This window comes from Molossus molossus, unplaced genomic scaffold (assembly GCF_014108415.1).
Source record: "Molossus molossus isolate mMolMol1 unplaced genomic scaffold, mMolMol1.p scaffold_m16_p_14, whole genome shotgun sequence".
NCBI classification, from domain to species: Eukaryota; Metazoa; Chordata; class Mammalia; order Chiroptera; family Molossidae; genus Molossus; species Molossus molossus.
Window position 1 is genome coordinate 391,739 of NW_023425349.1, and position 21,160 is coordinate 412,898.

The 21,160-nt window shown below is 65.9% G+C and overlaps 1 protein-coding gene across 5 annotated transcripts in view; it reads right to left on the reverse strand.

Annotated features, from left to right (window-relative positions):
- The window catches only part of KCNT1 (potassium sodium-activated channel subfamily T member 1), a 54,280-nt gene that overhangs the window by 30,612 nt on the left and 2,508 nt on the right, over positions 1-21,160 (reverse strand). For 3 of the 5 annotated variants that reach the window (XM_036261205.1, XM_036261204.1, XM_036261203.1), the window contains exon 1: positions 15,926-16,020. The exons of 1 other annotated variant lie outside the window; for it this stretch is intronic. In XM_036261205.1, coding sequence (XP_036117098.1) covers positions 15,926-16,020 — 95 coding nt within the window. Of the gene's footprint in view, positions 1-15,925; positions 16,097-21,160 lie in introns of those variants that run through there. One more of the 5 variants, XM_036261201.1, reaches the window with a different exon arrangement.

Here is a 21,160-nt window from a genome sequence, read left to right on the forward strand (position 1 = left end):
ACAGCGACCTGGCATCCAGGAAGGGCGCCGTTAGCCTCACTTGACACCCGGGAAGCTGAGGCGGCCAGGGCAGCCCCCTAGGGGCCCTCTTGTCTTCAAGCTGCTGACTCCCCTCCAGTCCCTGCCCCTCAGAACAGGCTGGGAGCCCATCTGGGTGTGGCCTGCGCAGGAAGGAGAGGCACTGGAGCCTGGGGCTCAGAGCTGTCCTGGGTGGGGGCCCGGCAGCGTCTGCTCTTTGCTGATGCTGCACCCACGGGGTCAGCTCCTCCAGAGAACTCCAGGGCCCTCGCTTAATCCTCAAAGCAACCGGTTCCCAGAAGAGGAAACCAAGGTTCACAGAGGATCACTGCCTTCCTGAGGAGGCCACAGCAAAGACGAGGGGCTGGCCTGCAAGGGGGGTCACAAGCACCCACCCACCAGCCTCTGCAGGGCCCTCTGGGTGGGCGGGCTCCCCCACAGTGACACCCAAATCCTGGTGCATGGGTGGGTGGAGTGTTGGTGGGGTGGGTGCGGGGCTGGGCACAGCTCGGAACCAGGACTTAACTGGGCCAGAGCCCGAGGTCCTGGGAGCTTCTGGCAGACTGCATGTCTGTCCCGCTCAGGCCCCCCCTGGCCCTGGCGCTGCCCCAGGCCTGAGTTGCACCGGGGAGTGGCAGGCACTGGCAGAACCACAGCCCGTGGCGGGACCAGGACTCACAGAGAGTGGGCGGGGGGGCGGTGAGGAGCTGGCTGGGGGTTGGGGGGACCAGGAAGTGGAGAGCGTCCAGCTGCCTGGAGGGAGGGGCCCCAGCAGGTGTAGGTTTGCAGGGGGGAGGGGGTCTGGGGACGGCAGGGGGTCCCAGGGCCATCTCCTGACACAGGACAGGAGGCTGAGCAGGCCTGACCTCTGACGGGCCGAGGTCACAGCTAACGCGTGATGTGGAGCCTGGGGTCCTGGAGAACAGGTCAGCAGGGCCACCGTGGAGCCTGGGGACCCTGAGAGGGAGGCTTCGTGCTGGCTCGGAGCACGGGCGGGGGAGGCAGGCACGGGACGGAGGGTCTGTGCTCGGAGCACAGGCGGGGGAGGCAGGCACGGGACGGAGGGTCTGTGCTCGGAGCACGGGCGGGGGAGGCAGGCACAGGACGGAGGGTCTGTGCTCGGAGCACGGGCGGGGGAGGCAGGCACAGGACGGAGGGTCTGTGCTCGGAGCACAGGCGGGGGAGGCAGGCACGGGACGGAGGGTCTGTGCTCGGAGCACGGGCGGGGGAGGCAGGCACAGGACGGAGGGTCTGTGCTCGGAGCACGGGCGGGGGAGGCAGGCACGGGACGGAGGGTCCGTGCTCGGAGCACACCCTGGGCAGGCACGGGACGGAGGGTCTGTGCTCGGAGCACAGGCGGGGGAGGCAGGCACGGGACGGAGGGTCTGTGCTCGGAGCACACCCTGGGCAGGCACGGGACGGAGGGTCTGTGCTCGGAGCACAGGCGGGGGAGGCAGGCACGGGACGGAGGGTCTGTGCTCGGAGCACGGGCGGGGGAGGCAGGCACGGGACGGAGGGTCCGTGCTCGGAGCACGGGCGGGGGAGGCAGGCACGGGACGGAGGGTCTGTGCTCGGAGCACGGGCGGGGGAGGCAGGCACGGGACGGAGGGTCTGTGCTCGGAGCACGGGCGGGGGAGGCAGGCACGGGACGGAGGGTCTGTGCTCGGAGCACAGGCGGGGGAGGCAGGCACGGGACGGAGGGTCTGTGCTCAGAGCACACCCTGGGCCGGCACGGGCGTGCAGAGTGGGCAGACTCGGCTGCAGAGCAAAGTGGACAGGTGGTTCTGGGCTGGCCAAGTGGGTGCGGGCAGGCGAGGGGTGCTTCCTGCGGCCCTTGCTCCCTCCCCTCCCCAGCCCCCACAACTCGCAGAAGCCCCCAGAGCCCTGCAGAGGGGAGCCCTGCCCTCCAGGCCTGTCCTCAGTGGACAAAGGTGCAGCCAGGCTCAAAGGGGGCCCTGGAGGGACCGGCTGTCCCGTGGCCACTCTGCAGCGCCCCCTGGGCCTCAAGCTGATTCCAACCCCCACACAGGAGGCTGTACCACCTGCCCCAGCCGCACCCCACCTCCACCAGGCCCCTCCCTAGGCCATGCCTCTCCTCAAACCCTCCCTGTGAGCCCCGCCTGGGATGGGTGCTCCCAGGGGAGGTGGGTCAGTGAGCCAGCCCCACCCCTGAAACTACCGAGGGGGAGAAGGGGAAGTGAGGGGGACGGGGTGGGACAGGTGAGGGGTGGAGGCCCCGCTCTTGACGGCAGAGCTCACAGGCCTCACCTCCTGCAGAATCCACTTCCTCCTCCTCAGGACGCCTCTCTCCCTACTCGCCACCCCGTCCCCCTGCCCGCACACACGAGGGTCCCTACTGCCTGCCTGGGCCCTGCCTTTGGAGCTCACCCCCTGCTGTGCTTCCCAGAACCACAAACGCAGCCCCGCACAGCACCCCACGCCTGCCGGGATCCCTGCCGCCCAGACCCCAGGCCCCCCAGCTCCTCTGTCAGCACACCCTCTGCCTCCCAGGTGGCCCTGCCACAGCACACTGGGGAGCCCCTCACCCGGGGTGAACCCCTCCACCTAGTCCTTCCCTCCAGGTCAGCGCACCTGACACGGGCCCGGCAGGTGTGCGGCTGGGCGGCAGCTCCCCGGAGGGGCAACGCCACTGGCTCCATGGTTGCTGGGGGCACGAAGTGGCCCAGCACAACCCTGACCCCACCTCACAGGGGTGGGTGGAGAGGGAAGGCGAGGCCCAGGCTGGGGAGGGGAGGCAGGGCTGAGGCTGGGCCACAGCATCCAGGAGCCAGGATGGGGTGCTCGGGGCTCGGACAGGGCACGGCAGCAGGCACCTCCCTGTGGCTCACAGCAGTGAGGCCCCCCAGAGGCTCTGGGCTGCCCTGGGGACCTTGGGTCCAGTGAGCCGTGACTCTGGTGGCCTCCAGAAGGAAGCCAGTCATGCAGGACCGGGGCAGCTGCAGGCGGCGTGGCCACCAGCACCCCTCTCCCTATCGGGTCGCACTGGAGCTCTATCAGATCCGTGTTCCTAAGGTGTCCCTGCAAGCCCTCCTCTGCTCAGGAACCGGCCTCGGATCCGCTCTGCTCCTGTCCGCAGCAGGCATCCGCACCTGGGAGAGGAGGCTGCAGGAGGCCGCGGACAGCTCCGTCTGCTCTGCGAAAGGAGGCTGATAACCCTGCCTCACAGGGGCTGCTGGGGGGCCGAGCAAGGGAGGCTGCCCACGCGAACGGTCAGCACAGGATGTGGGCAGCAGGGGTGGGCATGGGGGAGGGCTTCCTGGAGGAGGTGGTCCTGCAGCTCCAGCGCCCTGGCTGAACTGTGGGCTCAGAGGCGCCCTGGGCAGCACCTGCTATCCCTGCAGGAAGTGGACAGTGCGGGAGCCGAATGCTCAAGGGGCCAGGCTGGCTGTTACCAGAGCCTCTGGAATCTGCCCCACAGAGTCCAGGAAGAGGATGGAGAGGAGAGGAATCTGGTCCCCAGGGCCGTGGCCAGCACTCGCCTCCCTCCTGCCCAGGGGCTGCCCATTAGCGGCTCCGGGCCTGTGAGAGCAGACTTTCCAGCCTCGGCATTCTCGGGCCAACGGGAACAAGATGGCAGCAGCCTTCCCGGGGGGCTCTGAGGAGCAGGAGGGGTGCCAGGGCCAGGAGGGCAGGCAGCCTGTGGCCAGGTGGGAGGGGCAGGGGAGACTCCCCAGGCACCCTCGGTCCTGCCATCTGCCAGGCCTAGTCTGCCAACCCCCCGCCCCAGCCCTGACCCGGCCTGGCATTGGCCCCGGCTCACCCCTCTGCCTGGCAGGCCCCTGCCCGGCTCCCGGTGCCCCTCCAAAGTGCCAGTGCCCAGGAGACTGCTCTCCTTGCCTGGCCCTGCCTGCACCTCCCTGCCAAGCACAGGCTTCCGTGCCCACGAGGTGTGCGCACCAGGGTGGCTCTGATTCACCTCCTTTCCCCCACAGCATCTAGAAGGGCTCTGGGCACAGAGGAGGTACTGGCAGGTGTGGGTGCCGCAGACTGAGCCTCAGTGCCCTCAGCTGTGAAATGGGGGTGCTGCCCTCTGCCACCCGCATTTGGAGGGGCCAGAGAGGGGTCAGCAGGGCCCCTGCCTGGGCGGGCTCCCTCCCTAGGGAACTGGCTTCCTGGCTGGCTCCAGGCACTAGCCCCCAGGGGGCCTGAGCCCTGGCCCAGCTCCAATGCGCGGGCAGCCTTCCACTACCGCCTGGCCTCCCTGGGCCTCGCTGCTCACCTCTGAGTGGGGACACAGATGACGGCCTTAACTCCCCCAAGTGGCCCAAGGGACCAACGGGAGTGTGGCCTCCAATGGGACAAGGCTCCAGCTGGGGTCGCTGAGCCGCCTGGCACAATGCCCAGGTCCCCTCTTCCCTTCTCCCTCCGCAGGCCCACCGTTAGACTCTAAGACCAGGACAGGGCAGGTCCCACGCGGTCCCCAAGGCGGGCTGGAGACACACTGGGTGGTCGGGCACCTGAGTGGGGGTTCCTGGGGAGACCCGGACCGCCATCCCCCTTCCCGCGGCTGCAGGCAGCGTGCAGCCAGCCAAGCGGGGCGCGTGCAGGGCCAGCGGAAAGATGCACAGTCCCTCCCGGCGGCGGCGCGTGGGGTCCCCGGCCCGCGCCCCTACCTCTGGCCCACGTCGCTGCCCACGGAGCCCCCGCCGCGGGCCGGCAGCAGCGGGCTGAGCCCGTGCGGCTCCTCGGGGGCCGAGGCGCCGGCCGGGGCGCCCCCGGGGCCCGCCTTGCCCTCGGACGGCGAGCGCGGCAGCTTGGCCCGCGCCATCCTGCGGGAGCGCACGGCAGCGGCGGCGGGAGGCGGGGGCGGCGCCGGGAGCTACCATCTTGGCACCGCCCCGCGCCCTCCCCGCGCCGCTGCCGCAGTGGACCGGCCCGGGGTTGGGGGGTGGAGGGCTGAGAAATGGGGGAGTCGCATCCCCCGCCGGGGACCAGACGCCCAGGCTCAGTGCCCTCTCCCAGCCCAGGAGCCCCTGTGCGCCAGGGGCACCCCGTGTGCCGGGGGTCTCCGCGCCCCGCGGCTGCTGGGGGCGGCCCTGTCATGGAAGTGGTATCAATCATCATGATGACAGTCACGCGCGGAGGGAAGGGAGGAAGGGCAGCGCGGTGACAGCTGGTGGCTCTTGGCCACTCACCTCCGCGGCGGTTCTGCTGGAGAGGGAGGGGGCCATGGTGCGGACCGCTTCCCAGCTCCCAGCGCCTGCGGGACGCCGGTGGTGCCCAGGATGGCCATCCGGAGACCCGCTGACCTCCCAGACCCACCCCGTGCCTGCCCAGGTTAGGTGGGTCCACCCCTCAGGCCGGTGGGAAATTGCTGTCTGTCTGTCTCTCTCCTGCAGGCATTCAGGGCCCTACCTCCCCCCATGTCCTACCCCCAAACTATCAGAGAGTCCATGGGGCACTCACTCGTTGTCCTACCCCAGGCTGGGTGCCCGCAGGAGGCCCCAGCCAGGTCCCAGCTGTGGACGGAGCAGCTGGCTACTCGGCGGAGAACTGGCGCCCTGTGGGGACCAGCCCTGACCAGCTGGCTGAACACAAACTCCAGCCCGCAGTGCGATTTCTGTCCGGTTCACAAAGTGGGGAAACTGAGGCCCTGAGGGAGGCAGTGGCTTCCCCAGGAGAAGGAGACAGGAAGGAACAAGGACCCCTGGCTGCCCCAGCCTCTGCTCTTTGCTGCCACATTACAGGGCCTTTCTGCCCCAGGCCTGGGGAGGTGAGGGGACTGGCCCGGGGAACGGCCAGGCAGCAGCCGGCAGGTGCTGGTGCTGAGAGGGGTCAGCCTGCCCTGGAGCCCAGCCGGGAGAAGGGCACTGGGCCACTGCTGCCAGGGCACCAGGCCCTCCTGACTCACCCCACTGGAGGCTCCAGCTCCCCTGGCCTGCCTGTCTCTTCACCCCACCTGTGACCCTGCCGACCCCTGGGGCGGGCTCTTGTGGGAGGAAGATGGGCCTCGGAGCACCCAGCCCTGGCTGAGCCGGGGACATGGTGTGAGCTGCTGGGCGGTCCCAGCAAACACTCACACATGCATGTCCTGACCAGTCTCAGGTCCTGTACCTGCCCTGGAGGGCGGAGGTGTTTGCACTGGCCAGGCCCCTGCCTGCCTTTGGGGACAGGGGTTCAAGCAGATGTCGGCTACTCCTTGCCCTTCCTGTGGAGTGACAGAGTGGCAGATGCAAACACAGAGCCTGACGTGTGCCGGGGCTGCTGCAAGGCCACAGGCGCAGGCACGGACCAGGGGTGCCGTCCACGGGGCAATGCCCGGGCCAGTCTGTCAGCGCCCAGGGAAAGGGCTGGATAGCAGGGAGGCCCACCATGCGCCCGGCAGGCCCGGGTGCTGCCGAGAGGGCCTGGGCTGCAGGACTCCCGGGCATCCTGGCCTCACAAAGAGGTGCTGCTCGTGGTCCTTGAGCAGTGGCAGTGAACTGCAGCCCTCTCGGGGTGACCAGGCAGCGCGCCCGAGAGCCCGGGGCGCACCAGGTCAGATCCGTCCGAGGCTCAGCATCCAGCCCCCCACCACGAGTGCTGTGTCTTTTCTGTTGCTGGGTTTTGAGAGGGCCGTCCCTCCTCAGGGACCGAGGGCGTCCGAGGTCCAGGACCAGGCGGGCGACAGGGCAGGATGCCCCCCACTTTGTAGGGACCTCCAGGTGACGGCTGGCGCTGGCTTTGTCTGGGGGGGCGGACTTCCAGGTGGCTGCTCTGTGGTTATGTAAGGTTTGATTTAGGATCTTTGCTCTTGCAGAAAGGCAGGTGTTTGGAGTGTGGGGAGGAGAGGCGGCCTTCCTGTGGGGAGGGGGTCTTCCTTTCCCTCCTCTGTGCTGAGCTGAGTCGGCTGCCACCCGCTGAGGGTGGCGGCAGGGAGGGGATGGGGTGAGGAAGTGGGTAGGCGATGACACCCCGACATCAAGTTGGGGCCGGGGGGCGGGGGAGCCCACGGGGATGGAGTACATTTTCCAAGTGCCCAGCAGACAGAGTGGACACCGTGGAGTATGACTCAGCCTTGAAAGGGAAGGGAATCCTGACACCAGCTTCCACACGGACGGACCTGGAGGGCAGTTTTTGGGTTTTTTTAATCCTCACCTGAGGACATTTCTGCATTTATCTTCAGACAGAGTGGAAGAGAGAGAGAAACATCGACATGAAAGGGACACATCGAGCAGTTGCCACCCACACAACCCCAACCAGGGCCGGGGACAAACCGCAACTGAGGTACGTGCCCTTAGCAGGAACCGAACCCAGGGCTCTCTGGTCAGCAGGCCGGCGCTCTAACCGCTGAGCAAACCCGGCCAGGGCGAGGGTGGTCTTCATGATCCCGCTGAAGACGCCAGGAGAAGGCGGATCCACAGAGACAGGAATAGATGGGGGAGCGGCGGGGCGTTTCCGGGGACAGTCAGGTGGGAGGGTGGACAGTCCTGGAGGGGGTGCGGCAGCTGCCCCGCAGTGGGCGCCCTTGACGTGGCGAACTGGGCACTTGGATGTGGGGTGGACGGTCAGTGTTGTCTGTATTTTCCCAGAACAAAGGGATCGGGAAGAAGGTCGGAATCCTGCCCACGTGGTGACCACGGAACCCACACGTGAGCTTCCTCTGGCTACGCCGACAAGTCGCCAACAACGTGTGAAGCACAGACGTTTCTCTCCCGGATCCCAGGTGAGTCCCAAACCCAGCATGTGCGGGGGCTCCATAGGGGCTCAGGGGGACCGTTTCCTGCCCTCGGGCTTTGCGGGCTGGGCCAGCGAGCATGATTGGGCCTCGCTCCCGCCCCCTCTGCTCCGACTCTGCCCCCCCCAGGACCCCTGGATCACGGGGGCCCACCAGAAGGGGTGGGGCCTCCCATTCCTTTGCCAGGTCTGCAAAGTCCAGAGGGTGAGCTTAGGACGTGGGCATCTTCGGGGGGCACTGTTCAGCCCACGCGCGGTCAGGACGGGGTGCCGGGAGGAGGAATCCGGCAGAAAATACCCTCTGTCGCCCTCGGAGGCCTCACTGTGAAAACTGGTCGTTAAAGAACCGATGGAGGGCGTTCTGCTTGTCAGCGGAGTCCCCTCAGTCCACGCTCGGTCCCGGGGCGGAGGACAGCGCCCCCTGTAGAGGAACGTGGTAATACTCACGCTGGGGGACAGAGCAGCGAGGCAATGTCCCAGACCCCAGGAGCGTGGGGCTCGGTGAGGACGCTCCCTGGGACCTTGACCCCTTGGGGCACCTCCGGTGGGGGGAACTGATGCTCACAGGTGGCGGGTCCCCTTGAGGTGACAGGGAGGCCTAACTGCCCAGTGGAAAGGTGGGGCTGACGTCACCATCCAGGGGTCCATCTGGCCATCGTTAAAGAGGGACGAGCAGGACACGGGCCCTGCCTGAGTCATGCAGGCTCCGTCTCCAGGCCCTCAGACCCACGGCCCATTTACAGGGATACTCGGAGGCGGGGGGCCATGTGAACCCCCAGGAAGCAGGCACGCAGACACATGGGGACGGCAGGACCCCCTGCAGGACGACAGGCTGTGTATGCACCGTCTCTGCTGCGTAACAAGTGACCCCAACTTCGCAGCCGAAAGCCGCCGCGTGCCCTCGTGTGCTGCGGGTTGGACGTCGGCACAGCTCGGCGTGGTCTTCTGCTCGGTGTCCACGAGGCCCCGGGCAGGGCGGGCTCCACCTGCAGCTCGGAGGACGGCTTCAAGCTCACCATCGCCGGCAGGATTCAGTCCCCCGTGGTTGCAGGACTGAGGTCCCCCCGCCTCGCCGGCTGCTCAGGTCACCCTCATTCCTCGGCTGGGGCCCCACCGCCCTGACAGCCAGCAATGGTCCGATCCCGGCTCTCTGCTTCTTCTGCCACCAACAGAGAACCGGCTCCGCTGTCGGAGGGCTGCTCTGTGCGGACCCTCTCCTTCGGATGAACGCGGGCGTCTGGCCACCTCGGCCGCCAGGCCCCGGGCGGGAGGCTCGGCTCTCAGGGGCCACGCTGTCAGCCCCGGTCAGCTGGTCTCCTGGCTTCTCCCTGGCGGGTAGCTGCCTGCCTTCCCTCCACACCTGTCTCCAGTGTCCTCCTTCGTAGTTTATTTATCTTTTTAAATTCTCACCCGAGGATATTTTTTCATGTAGAGTGGAAGGGAGGGAGGGAGAGAGAGACGCGTCGATTGGTTGCCTCCTGCATGTTCCTGACCGGGGCTGGGGATCAAACCTGCAACCCAGGTGTGTGCTCTTGACCGGGAATCGAACCTGAGACCCTTCAGTCCGCAGGCTGACACTACCCACCGAGCCAGACCGGCCAGGGCTCAATGTCCTCCCTTTCAGAAGGACACCAGTCACATGGGGTGGGGGCCACCCCAATGACCTCTGCTCACTTAACACTTGTGAAGACCCTATTTTCAAGTTAGGCCACATTTGAGGTACTAGGGGGTAGGGGTCCCACATATGAGTTCCAGGGGGATGCAGTCCAGCCCAATGTGCCAGGATCCTGGTTGGTGTCTCCCTTCGTTTAGTCCTGGGGCCACCCTGGGCAGGAGCCTGCTCCCCCAGACACAACACACGATTCCTGGACTGGACACGCCTGAAGGTCCCATTAGGGCCACAGGGGGGTCTCCCCGAAGCCTGGCTGCTCCCCCTGGACTCCCTTACCTCTGAAAGGGGACACAGGGCTGGGCCCTCTGTCTGGGGGCCCGGTAAGTGGCTCTGGGAGGGGTCCCCAGAACAGTGGGAGGGCAGAGAGGGGATCAGCCCTCAGTTTGCCAGGTGGGGGCAGGGCCGGAGGCTCTCCAGGAGGTGGGTGGGGGACGCTCTGCCCTCCCGAGGTGACCTCACTTTGCCCCTGTCAGCAGCCCTAAGGTTGCTGAGGTTCCTGAGCTGGGGGTGAAGAGGGGAGACCACTCTGTGAAGATGGTCGATGTGGTCTGACCACTCTGCTGGACACCTCAGTACTGAACATCAGCTGTAGTTGGAAAATAAAATTTAAAAAAAAAGGGGATGAGGACTCAAGCCCCTCACGCCCGGGGAGGAGGGCAGCCAGAAGGACCTGTCCCTGGGCGGGCCCCTCCCGGCTGGGCTGCCCCTGGGGAGCTGGGGTGTCCACGGCCGTCCCCTCAGCCTCTCCCTCACACCCCCACGTGGCCAGAGCTCCCGGCCCAGTCAGATCTTCCAGCTCTTCCCGTCCCTCCCTGACCTACAGGCCTCCCCGTCCTTGCCTCCGGGGGTGCACGGGGAGAGACCCCACTGGAGCTGTGCTCCTTCCTGAGAGGCCTCCCTGGGCATGTGGGTCTCGCTCTGCACTAATTCAGGGGATCCAATTTCGAGCCAGCCGTACAGTCCCCAGGACGCTGGCTTAGAGGCGGCGAGACACACTGAGACACACAAGCCCGGGGCTCCAAGCGCCTCCTTGTGGCGGCGTGCAGGCGGCGGGAGGGGACCCGGCCCCCCGAGAACGCCCGCTTCGCCATCTCAGGGTCCAGGCCGAGGAGCCGGGGACCCAGTGAAACCACGACACAAACGGGACTGTCCTCCCCTAACGCACAGCATGGGCCAGAGCCTGTCCGCAGACCTTTCCATGACTGTCCCGTGGGCCGAGGGAACGTCAGGGACACCAAGGAGGAAGTCAGCCCCGGTGTCCCCGTGCCCAGGGCCCTCGCCACTGCGGTGGATGGTTTAAAGCCAGAACCTCAGACAGACGCCACATGGCCCTTGGCCTACGTGGGGCGTCATCCAGAGCTGGGGGCCGGGGACTCACCGGAGACACCAACCGTGCTCGGGCCAGGAGGGCGGGGGACTCACCCAGAACAGGGCAGGACAGAGACCTGGGTCCAGGCAGGAGGGGCAGGGGGCTGTGGGGACTTGGGCCTGGGTAAAGGAGGGGTTAGCAGTGTTGGGCCCATCAGAGAGGCTGAGGTGAGGGTAGGGAGCTGGTGGGGGTGGGGCTGACCAGCTGTATGCAGGGAGGGGTGTCCAGGAGGACCCCCAGCCTCAGGCCTGACCACCCAGGAGGCTGCTCTGGGCTCCAGGGGGTGGTCTGCAGGAGGGGACGAGGGTTTGGCTTTAGACGGGTGCATGCCCGGGTGCCAGGAGACATGTCCCCTCCTTGGGGGCACCATCCAGTCTTGTTCTGCATGGAGCCAAAAGTGGCAAGCGACCCCCAATCTTGCCTGGGCCCCACCAGGCTGGTTGTCCTCCGAGGCAACAGGTTTTGGTGGACACAGCCCCAGTCAGAGGGGGGCAAGGAGAAGGGCCTGGGTGCAGCGGGGATCCCACCTGGACCCACCACCCGGCCAGTCACCGTGCAGAGCAGGAGGGAGGCCCAGGCGGGCACTTGTCTGCCCCAGTTCCAGCCCCCTTCAGCCTGGTGGGCACAGCCCGGCTGTCCTCGGCCACCTCCGCTGTGACAGTGTCCTCCCTGTCCCGTCGGTCACACGGAACCCACACGCGCGAGGCTTGGGCAGGCCTCGTGGCTCAGGCCAGGGTCGACTGTGGTGTCTCCAGCCCACCAGGGGGACACTTGCCCAAACCCGAGCTCCGGCCTCCCCTGCGTGCGCCGCCCCCACCCCCAGCAGTTCCCTGTCCCTCCTCTAACCGCCATGGCCCCTAAGACACCCCCATCCCCAACTCTCTCTGGCTTCCCTGCCTGCACCCTCACTGAGTCCTACTCCCCTCACCCCTGGGTCCGGCCTCCCTCCTGCCCATGCCTCTCAGGGCACCTGTGTCCCTGGCTCCCAGCTCCTCCCTCAACACCCCTTACAGCTGAGAGACACCCCCACAAGTCCTGCACTTTCTGGCCCCGGGGAGGTCCTGGGTCCTGCACCGGGGAGCAGACCTTGGCACCCCCACCCTCAGAATCCAGGCCACCGGCTCCTCACTGTCTCCAGGCAGATGGGGGGTTGAGTGCAAGAAGGGGGACAAGACGAAGAAGCTGCAGGCCTAGGCAGGCTCTAGGGGGGCAGGTGTGAGCCCGAGGGCTGGAGGGAAGGAGGGGACAACCCATAGCACCTCCACGTCTGGACGGGGTGGTTCTCACTCCCCACTGACGTCCGGGGCAGGAAGTGCTCCCCAGCCCAGCTCAGTGATGTTGTTACTGATGATCACAGGTGAGCGGCTCTGAGCACAGGCTGTTCCTGGAGACGCCACCTCCTCGCTGAGGGCCTGCGTCTGTGGGAGGAGCCCGGCTTTGCTCTCCACAGCTGGAACCCAGGGGCAGCCCGAACCCCTTGGGCACGCCCCCTGCGGAGACCCCAGGCTCTCGAACCCAGGCTGAGGGGACCTGAGGTGAGGAGAGACCCAGCCTGGGATCTGCTCAATAGCAACTCCCACTGCGCCAGGCAGGGGTCTGTCCTCAGCCCCCACGCTCCTGGACCGAGGCCGCCTCTCCTGCTTCTTGGCTTGTTGTGTGAGACAATATTTGGTGTTGCTCAACTCCAGAGAAACACGTCAGCCCATCCTGTGTTCTCAGAGGAGCTCAGGAACACCGGTGAAGGGGACCCCTAGGGCGCTGTTGGACCCCTGGTCTCTGTGTCCTTCCTGTAGCAGGACCCCTGTCCTCCAGGCCCCGCGGAGCCCAGAGCCTTGGCCCCTGCGCGGCCTGGGAGTGAGCGGGGCGCAGACCCCGACACGGCCTCACGGGGCTGGGGCTGGCCTGGCAGATCCCCTCTCTGCTCCTGTGGCCCCGGCCCAGGCTCTGGTCATTCTGTTCCTTGTGGGGATGAGCCAGTGGTGTGGCAGCCACGTCCCCCACCTCACTGCACAGAGCCCCTCCGCCCCATGGAATCTTCCGGGGGGAGGGGCTGAAGCTCATGTCCATGTCACAGACCCGGGCAGGCGGGTGGACACCCACAATGACCGGAGTCTTTTCCCACCCCTCCTGCCTCATCAGAGCTGCCCTTTGGGGGCGAGGGCTGTCATCACCTCCCTGCAGAAGGCTTCGCAGCCTGGCTGGGGTCTGCAGCCTCTGACCGTGGAGGGGGCCCTGTGACCCCGAGCTTGTCCCCAGGGCCGTGGTGCTGAGTGCCCCGGTTTCAGGCTCACGGGAGGGTCAGCACTGACTGGAGGGGCCAGGCCTCCTGGGGTTGCTCCTTGGCTCCCGGATGAAGGGCAGCGAGCATCCAAATGGGGGACCCCGAGACCTGGCCCCCGGGCCGCAGCTGCCCTGGACGGTGGGCGGGCTCGGGCTCTGCCCACCCCCCGCCTGGCCCGGGAGAGGCGGACCAGCAGCGCAGCCTCCGGCGCCCACGCGGGCCGAGCCCTCCCTCCCCACAGAGCCATGCATGTGAGCTGTGGTGACTCATGGCTGTGGCTTTATTTCCCTGGGGAACAGCAAGCCCAGAACCCTGCCCACCTGCTCACAGACTGCGGGGCCGAGGCCAGGGGCAGCACCCCACTCCCCCGACAGAGCCTGCCCTGGGGGTGTGAGCAGGGGGCGCAGAATGTGGGAGGGAAGATTGTGGAGGAATCTTCGGGTGTGGAGAGCAGCCCTGTGCCGGAGGCGAGAGGGAGGACAAGCTCATCTCTGACCCGAGAGGCCCCTTTGGCCACACAGGCCCGTCCGTCTGCAGCCCAGGACCCCAGCCCAGGCCCCCACAGGGCCTCTGTGGGCCTGTCCCAGGGCAGGCAGGACTGGGGGGAGGCAGGCAGGTCTCCTGGCCTCAAACCTCTCACGCCCTCTGGCCACCCCAGACCAGGAGGCTGCTCCCCTCCATCACCCCAGGGATACGTCCTCGCCAACTCTCCCTACAGGTAGAGGGGTCCTGTTAGGCCAGGGAGGCCGGACCCTCATTTTCCACTTTAGGAATCAGTCATAGGAGAAAAGGCCCAGCCACCGAGAACGGAGGATGAGCGCAGCTTAGAGAGAGGAGGTGGTGGACGCTCTGGGGGTCCATGTCACAGGCACCCGAGAGGGGCCTCCTCCCCCCAAGGCTGGGCGGCAGCTCAGAGCCCACCTGGAGCTCCACCTGTGTGTCCTCGTGGATGGGGGCTCAGGTGACCTCAGACCCCCAGACCCCGTCCCGAATCTCTGCCCTGCCTGCCCCGTGAGACCCGGGAGAACAGCCTTGAAGCACAAGGGGTTCGTGAGAGGAGCCAGGCCAGACTGGCCAGCTCTCCAGGCCCCACAGACCCTGTGAGGCTGGGTCAAGGGGGTAGGGAGTGAACACCAGCGGGGGTGAGGGCTGTCTGGGGTGATGGAACACTCTGGAAGTAGATAGTGGTGATGACGCCTGATGTAGCAAGTGTAGTACATGTCCCTCGTGGTGCATTTCCCATTTTGTGTATTTTACCGCAATTAAAGACCCCAAACCACAGGGTCTGGGACCCCATGGAGGACCCAGTGCCAGCCTCCCACTCCCCAGGGTCGGGCAGTTCCCGCGAGGCGGACACACGCCACCCGACAGCTGACGGCAGAGACCTCAGCCATCCCATACTGAAGGCAGAGGGCCGCGCCACTCCAATGACACCGACTGCCGGCACTTATCAAGGCCCCCAGAGGCCCGGGGCCCATGTGGGGAGGTGGCTGCTGTTCCCCGCCCAACACCGGAAGAATCTGTGGGCTGCTGTTTTCAATAATTGACCAAGTCCCAGCGGAGCAGGCACCGGGAGCTAACGCTGACTTAGGAAGATGCTGAGCACACCGCTGGATTTAGGGGAGCCTCGGCCCCACCCTGTGCCCCAGGAGGGCAGCTCACAGCCACCCCTGCCCATCCGGAGGGGAGTCCAACTAAATTCTCCCCTGGGTCATGTGTTCCTGGGTGGGTCTGCTTATTATTTTTAATGGATTTTATACAGAGAGGAAGGAGAGGAAGGGAGACAAACAGAGAGGGAAATACAGATATGAGAGAGAAACATTGATCGGTTGCTTCCTATATGTGCCCCAAACGACCGGGGATCTAAACCTGAAACCGGGGTATGTGCCCTGACTGGGAATTGAACCCTCAACCGTCTGGTGCACTGGACGATGCTCCAGCTTGGTGGGCGCACTTATGCCTGCAGCACTCAGCCCACTGAGACAGAACATCGTGCCGAGTCCCCCCTGGACCCCAATCCCTCAGTTCTAAGTAGTGAAGACACTGGGCTCGGGCTCCCCTCCTGACCTACTTGGAGGATGTGACTGTGTGTCATGTGAGGTCTGCTGGGGCCTCCGTCTCCATGGCGGTAGCAGCTCCTCGTGTCCGGTCCTCACAGGCTGACCTTCCTCACTGCCATGTTTTCCCAGCTGCACTGTCCCCCAAGACCGTTCCGAGAGTTCAGCTCGCACTGCCGGTTTTCAACCCCAGTACTCTGTGCTCTCACTCCAAGAACTGCCCTGCTGGGGGAACTGCGGGTGCAGACACCAGCGTCCCCGCCCCCAGCGCACAGAGGAGAGTGTTCCCATCCCGACCCCAGGCTCCAGCGGAGGGAGGGAGTCCCTGGCGCGGCCTCCCCTGGCTGAGCCCCGAGTGCTAGGTGTTTAACCAGGACGGCTTTGGGGAAAAGGCGGAGAAAACACCATTTCTCCCGGCTTCCCACCGGCCCCCTCAGCGCACGAGTCACTCCCAAGGGTTCACTCCGGGCTCCTTTACAAAAAGACGCAGATGCATTTACTTGTCTCTGCCCAAGGGGATTCGAGGTGCGGGGACGTTGACACCCTCAGACAGTGACCACAGCATGAGCTCGAAGGGCAGTTTCTCAGTTAATAAGATTGACCACCGGCCCTCCCCACACTGCGAGTCTCAGCCACGGTGCTTCCTGCCCTGGCCTGTCCCCCAAATGAGCAGAGCTGCGAGCGGGACTGCGGGTGCTGGGAGCAGAGCCCCGGAGACGCCCGCGCAGGCACCCTGTCCCACCCCCGGGCCCCCGCCCCCACCCGAAACTTCTGCAGCCGCGACGCCAGGAAAGTTGAAGGGCCCGCCGGCCTTCAGCACCGCGGACAGCTCCGCGCACGCCCCCGCCTACCTGTCCTCGCTCTGGAAGGACTGGTCGCCCAGCAGCAGGTCCCTGAAGCGGTACCGCGGCGGCAGCGGCAGCACCTCCGAGTCCAGGTCGCTCATCTTGAGGCTGGCGGTGTCCAGGAGCACCCCGTCGCCGTCCCCGTCCCGGCCGCCGCGGTGCCCGGCGCCCGGCTGCCTGCGGGCACACGCCAGCTCGCTCAGCCCCGGCTCCTGCGCTGCCCGCCCGCCCTACTGCCCCGCCAGCCGGCCGCAGACACCCCGCCAGCTGCCGGCGCCCCGCCGCGCCCCCTCCCCCGCGCACGCCCCCGCCCTGCGCAGTCGGCAGCCCACCCGCTCCGCGCGGCCCTCCCCACGCTGGTGGCCGAGCAGCCGCCCTGCCCGCCCTGCGTGTGCAGACCCCGCAGCTTCCCTTCCTGCACAGACCTGGCCCCGGCCCCGGCCCCACCCGCACCCCTGCCTCTGGCCTGGACACCGCACCCACCACACCTGCTGGGCTCTCTCCAAGGCGCCTCCAGGGCACCGGTGAGGTTTGTCACCAACTCAGATGCCGGAGTTCACGCCACCACTGGGTCCCCACGGCCATGCAAGCCCTCCCAGCCCCTCCTGAGCCCCCCAGTGCGCCCCCCAGCCTTTGCCAAGGCAGCCTGCTCTGCATTCCCCAGGGTCCAGAACACCCACCTCTGCCCCACAGACCTCCTCTCTGATCCTCCGCTGCGGGGGTGGGGGTGACCAGGAAGCTGGAGGCATCTGTCTATGACCCCCCTCCCCCGGGGCCCAGCAGCTCAGAACAGATCAGAACCTGGGAAGAAGTGTCAGTGGGGGAGGATGGTTCCTCTGGGCCAGTGTCATCAGGACTCTAGGAGCACAGAGCCCCCCACTGAGACTCGGCAGTGGTGTGGAAGGGGGATGGGCAGACTGGGTTCCAGGAGGGTCCTCCTGGTAGCAGCCTTTGGGGTCCACACCTGCCTCCCGGGCTCCTGCCCAGCTCCCCAAGTCAAAGTGAGTTTGGGCTACAGTTACACGCGGCAGGGGGAACCGGCCAGCAGAGCCACCAGGCGCCCAGCCCCCAAAGCCCTCTGGCCATCTGCACCAGGCCCTGTGCCCCCCAAATCGGAGGACTGCTATGAGCCCATCGCAGCAGCTGCACCCCCATGAACTGGACGCCGTGGGGACACTCATCTCCAAGGCACAGGTGGCTCCTCTCAGTCCCTCGGAGGGACGCAGAACCAGCTGGGGGAGAGGGGCTCTCCACCCTGCCAGGCCCGTCCCCCGAGGCGGGGGCGCAGGGAGACTGAGAAGCCATCTCAGGCTTGGGCAGGTGGAGTCTGCTGACCACATTGGTGCCTAGGCTGGGAAATTGAGGGCAGGCTGTGCCAGAGGCCAGAGAGGACCACTCACCTGGAGCACAAGGGGTGGCAGGCTCTGCGGCCCTAACCCTCCTCTTCGCTCAGACGGGGAGGGGCGGGCCCATCCCAGGCTCCCAGCCCCCGGAGGAGCTGCACACAGGTGTCGGCACCCCCGTCCCACAGCAGTGGGGAGCTACTCCAGGGCCGGCCCTGCCCAAAGCTGCTTCCCCGGGTCCCAGGTCCAACCCGGAGGAACTGGCTGCCTTTGGAAGATATTTTCCTAATCGCATCAGCGTGCTTGTGTTTTTCCTTAGTCACGAGCTGGCTGGACAGCGGGGAGCCTCTCGGTCAGAGGTAGGGGCCCCGCGTTTCCCTCTGGTCTTGCCTCTCTCAATGGCCCAGCCCGCAGGCCCCGCCCCAGGCCTGGCTGCCGCCCCCACCCTCCTTTGGGCTGCTTTGGGTTTTCTTTCTTGGCCTCGAGGCCTAGAGTTGGCAGGGCTAGGGGAGGTCTCAGGGGTGGGGCCTCTGTTTACTTCAGGGGGACACAGGGCAGGAAGGGATCTGGGGGTTGGAGGCCTCGCCCCCAGCCCGGAATGTGGCCTGGGGCGGTGACGAAGGTACTGTGCCCCTCCACCCTCCCAGCGTGGCTGGGACACTAAACATCCGAATGAGCTCAGGGTGGGAGCAGACACCCCGCAGACCTCCTGGCCTCCTGCCTCGGTCCCACAGAGCTGACAGCCCACGTGACCCTATTTGTTGTGCTGGCCGAGGTCAGGGGTCTCCTGGGAAGGTGCCCGTGATGGGAGGGCCCTGAGCAGCTGCTCACCGGGTCACTGGGGTCTCTGAGAGCTATTGGGCTCTGGGCGGGGCGGGGTCTGCCCTGCAGAAGCTGAGATGGTCCGGGTGGCGTCCTGGACACGGGTCACCTCGCAGTCTAACCCCTCGGCTCCCTTCCCACTCCCTCCTCCCTGCACGACTCAGGGGGGTCCCAGAGGAAGTCTCATTCTCTGGGTGGTGAGCACACCAAGGAACTGCCCTCGCTCGCCACAGGAGAGGGTGGACTGCGTGTGGGACTCGCTGCCCCCCAGGAGCCAGAGCAGAGCTAAGTAGACAGAGCAGCCCCTCCTCCCTGGCAAGGCTGGGGACCCCTGCTCCTCTTGGGGACCCTCAGGGCTGTCGGCACACACCCGCCAGGCCAAGGAATCAGGTGAGGGTCCTGCCGACCGGAGCAGGCTCTGACCTGTGGGCCTGGGAAGTCCCTTCACCTTTCTAAGCCCGTGTCCTCATCCGAACCAAAGGCCCCGAGGTTCCCACCTCACAGGTGATGGTAAACAAGCGATGAGCTGACAATGCAGGGTGCTCGGGGCCATGCCCGGCACGTGAGTGAGTGTTTAATGCGGGGCCGGGAGCCAGCAGTTTGGCCGAGTTCCCGAGGGCAGAGGTTCTGACCCTGAGCATCAGTCCCCTGGGTTGGCCAGCTCCCCACCACGTCCTTGCCAGGGCAGCAGGAGGACACTCTGCGGGGCTCGGGATGAGACCTGTGGGGTCCAGCAGAGAGGCAGGACGAGCGAGGAGTCCACACATGGGCACACAGCGCGGGAAGTCACCTCCAACCCCACGGGAGGGCAGCTGCCTGCCAGGCTTGTGCACCACTGGAGGGCGGCACACAGCCAGGCTTCTCTCTAACGGGACCTGTGGGGTCACAGCTAAGGAGTTTCACTGAGGTCCTGCAGCTGAGGGGCAGGCCTGCTGGGTGGGAGCCAGCAGCCTGCTGCTGAAGCTAGCAGCTCACCCCCGGGCTGTGCACCCTCGTCTGCCCAGGAAACCCCGGAGGGCAGCGACTTCTGCTTCTCCGTCCCTCCCACACCTGCCCCCTGGTGGTCAAGCAGTCAGCAGGACCAAGCAAGCTGGGGTGGGCCAAGGCACTGGGCCCTGCTGGGTTTCCAGTCAAGCTCTGGTCCCTCCATCAGACCACAGAAGAAAGAGAAGCTACTCTGCTCATGTTCCCAGACTGGTCATCCCATCGCCGATCAGACAGACGGACGGGCCGGCGCAGACATCAGGCCACCTCCCTGACGATAGGTGCAGATATCCGGCGGAAGCCGCTGGCCAAGGGGACCCAGTGTGCGCTCCCAGAACACTGTACCCCGAAACCAAGCAACATTCGCCGAGAAAAAGTGCCATGTACCTTCTCTACCAAAACAATCAAGGCAGGAAGTCCCTACGATCAGTAGACACAGAAACAAGACTCATCGAGAGTCACAATCCATTAGTACGTGAGATGCCGAGGGACACGTTTAAATCCGATTAACCAGAACGACAGGAACCTACCAGAAGTCTAGGCGGGCAGCATGGCTATGGTGAATGGGGGAGGCTTCCCTCTGAAGCGGGGTGCCCAGGTCTGCCCACCAGGGTGGACATCCCAGCCAGGCACTGGCAAGGAAAGAGCAGTAAGTGCTGAGCAGGAGCAAGGAGCTCCGCTGTGGCCAGCCAGCATCATCGTTTACTTAGAAAACCCAAGAGAATCCACTAAAAAACCATTAGAACGAAAGGAAGCATCTGACCATCCGGCCAAGCCCAGAGCCTCGCTCAAGTCAACAGCCAGCGTTGGGGGGGGGGGGGCACTCAAGGCAGCTGCGGGGCCCAGAGCCCCACACACCAGCCTCCGGACCGTCCAGAGAAGCCACGGTCATTAACGGGGGCGGTGCCCGCTCCCAGGGGTTCAGCCGGTTCATCAGCCCCCGTCAACACACGAGGCCGCTTCTCAGAACCCGGCCAGTTGTTTCCAGAGTTCATGCTGAAGAATAAATACTTGCAGGAACAGGGCAGGCGGTGAGCAGAAGCGGAGCAGGGGACCGTCTCAGCTGTGGGGACGAGCTTGCGGCCGCAGCGCTGGAAACCTGGGACCAGGTGTGCCTTCGTTCGCTAAGCTGAGACCCACCACGGCCCACAGCTGGGGAACCGGGCGGCGGAGAGCACGGGGAAATGCGATGGCCCCGAGAAGGCCCCTTATTTAATACTCAAAACCGGGCGTGTAGAGAACCGAGTTGTGCTTTAACTTCGGAACAAGACGGGGCTGTTTCAGCAAAGACTCGGGGACAGAGGGAGGGGCAGTGACGGACAGGAGAGCGTCTGCAGCCGCAGTCAGGTCCGGCCCCGCCACCCTGGCCCGCCCGTCATGGGGAGACAGATGGCAGCAAAGGATGGGTGAGGGGCAGCTCGAAGGATGGAGAAGGGGAAATAAACCACCATTTACGCGACAGGCTCCCTGGCCAACGGAGCGGAGCCGAGCGGCCTCAACACCCCGGGCAGGCCTGGGGCCCCCACACTTTGGTCCATGTCTGAGCTGAAACAGCAGCTCCTGATCAGAGTCCCCACCAGGACACCGTCCCTGTGCACAGGAGGCAGGGACCCCGCCACAGCCCCCTGGTAATGATGCACCCCGCCCAGCCGGCTAGCTCAGGAGCACTGCTCCATGAACCAGCAGGTCCCCACGGCCTACGTGGACACACCCACAGACACCAGACCACGTCGATGTAAAAGTCGGCTCCAAAGGACGCCGGCAAGCGGAGGTTCCTCCGGGCAGCCAGCTCGCGGACAACGGGCAGACTGTCGCCGCCACTCCATGACCTCTGTTCGGAGGGTGGTGGGGACCAAAGGCCACGTCTCGCCCACAGAGCTTCGTGAGGAGACTGAGGGCGTGTGACTTGTGTGATTGGACATGGGAAAGCCAAGGGACCAGCTGCCCCTCCCTCCAAGTGTCACTTGTCCCTGAGGGCCTCCGCAGCCGGACACGTGACGTCCGGAGAAAGCGTGTCCGCCCAAAACTCCTTCTAGGAGCCCAGGATTTTAAGAAAGTTTTTCCTTTATTGATTTTTAGAGAGAGAAAGTGA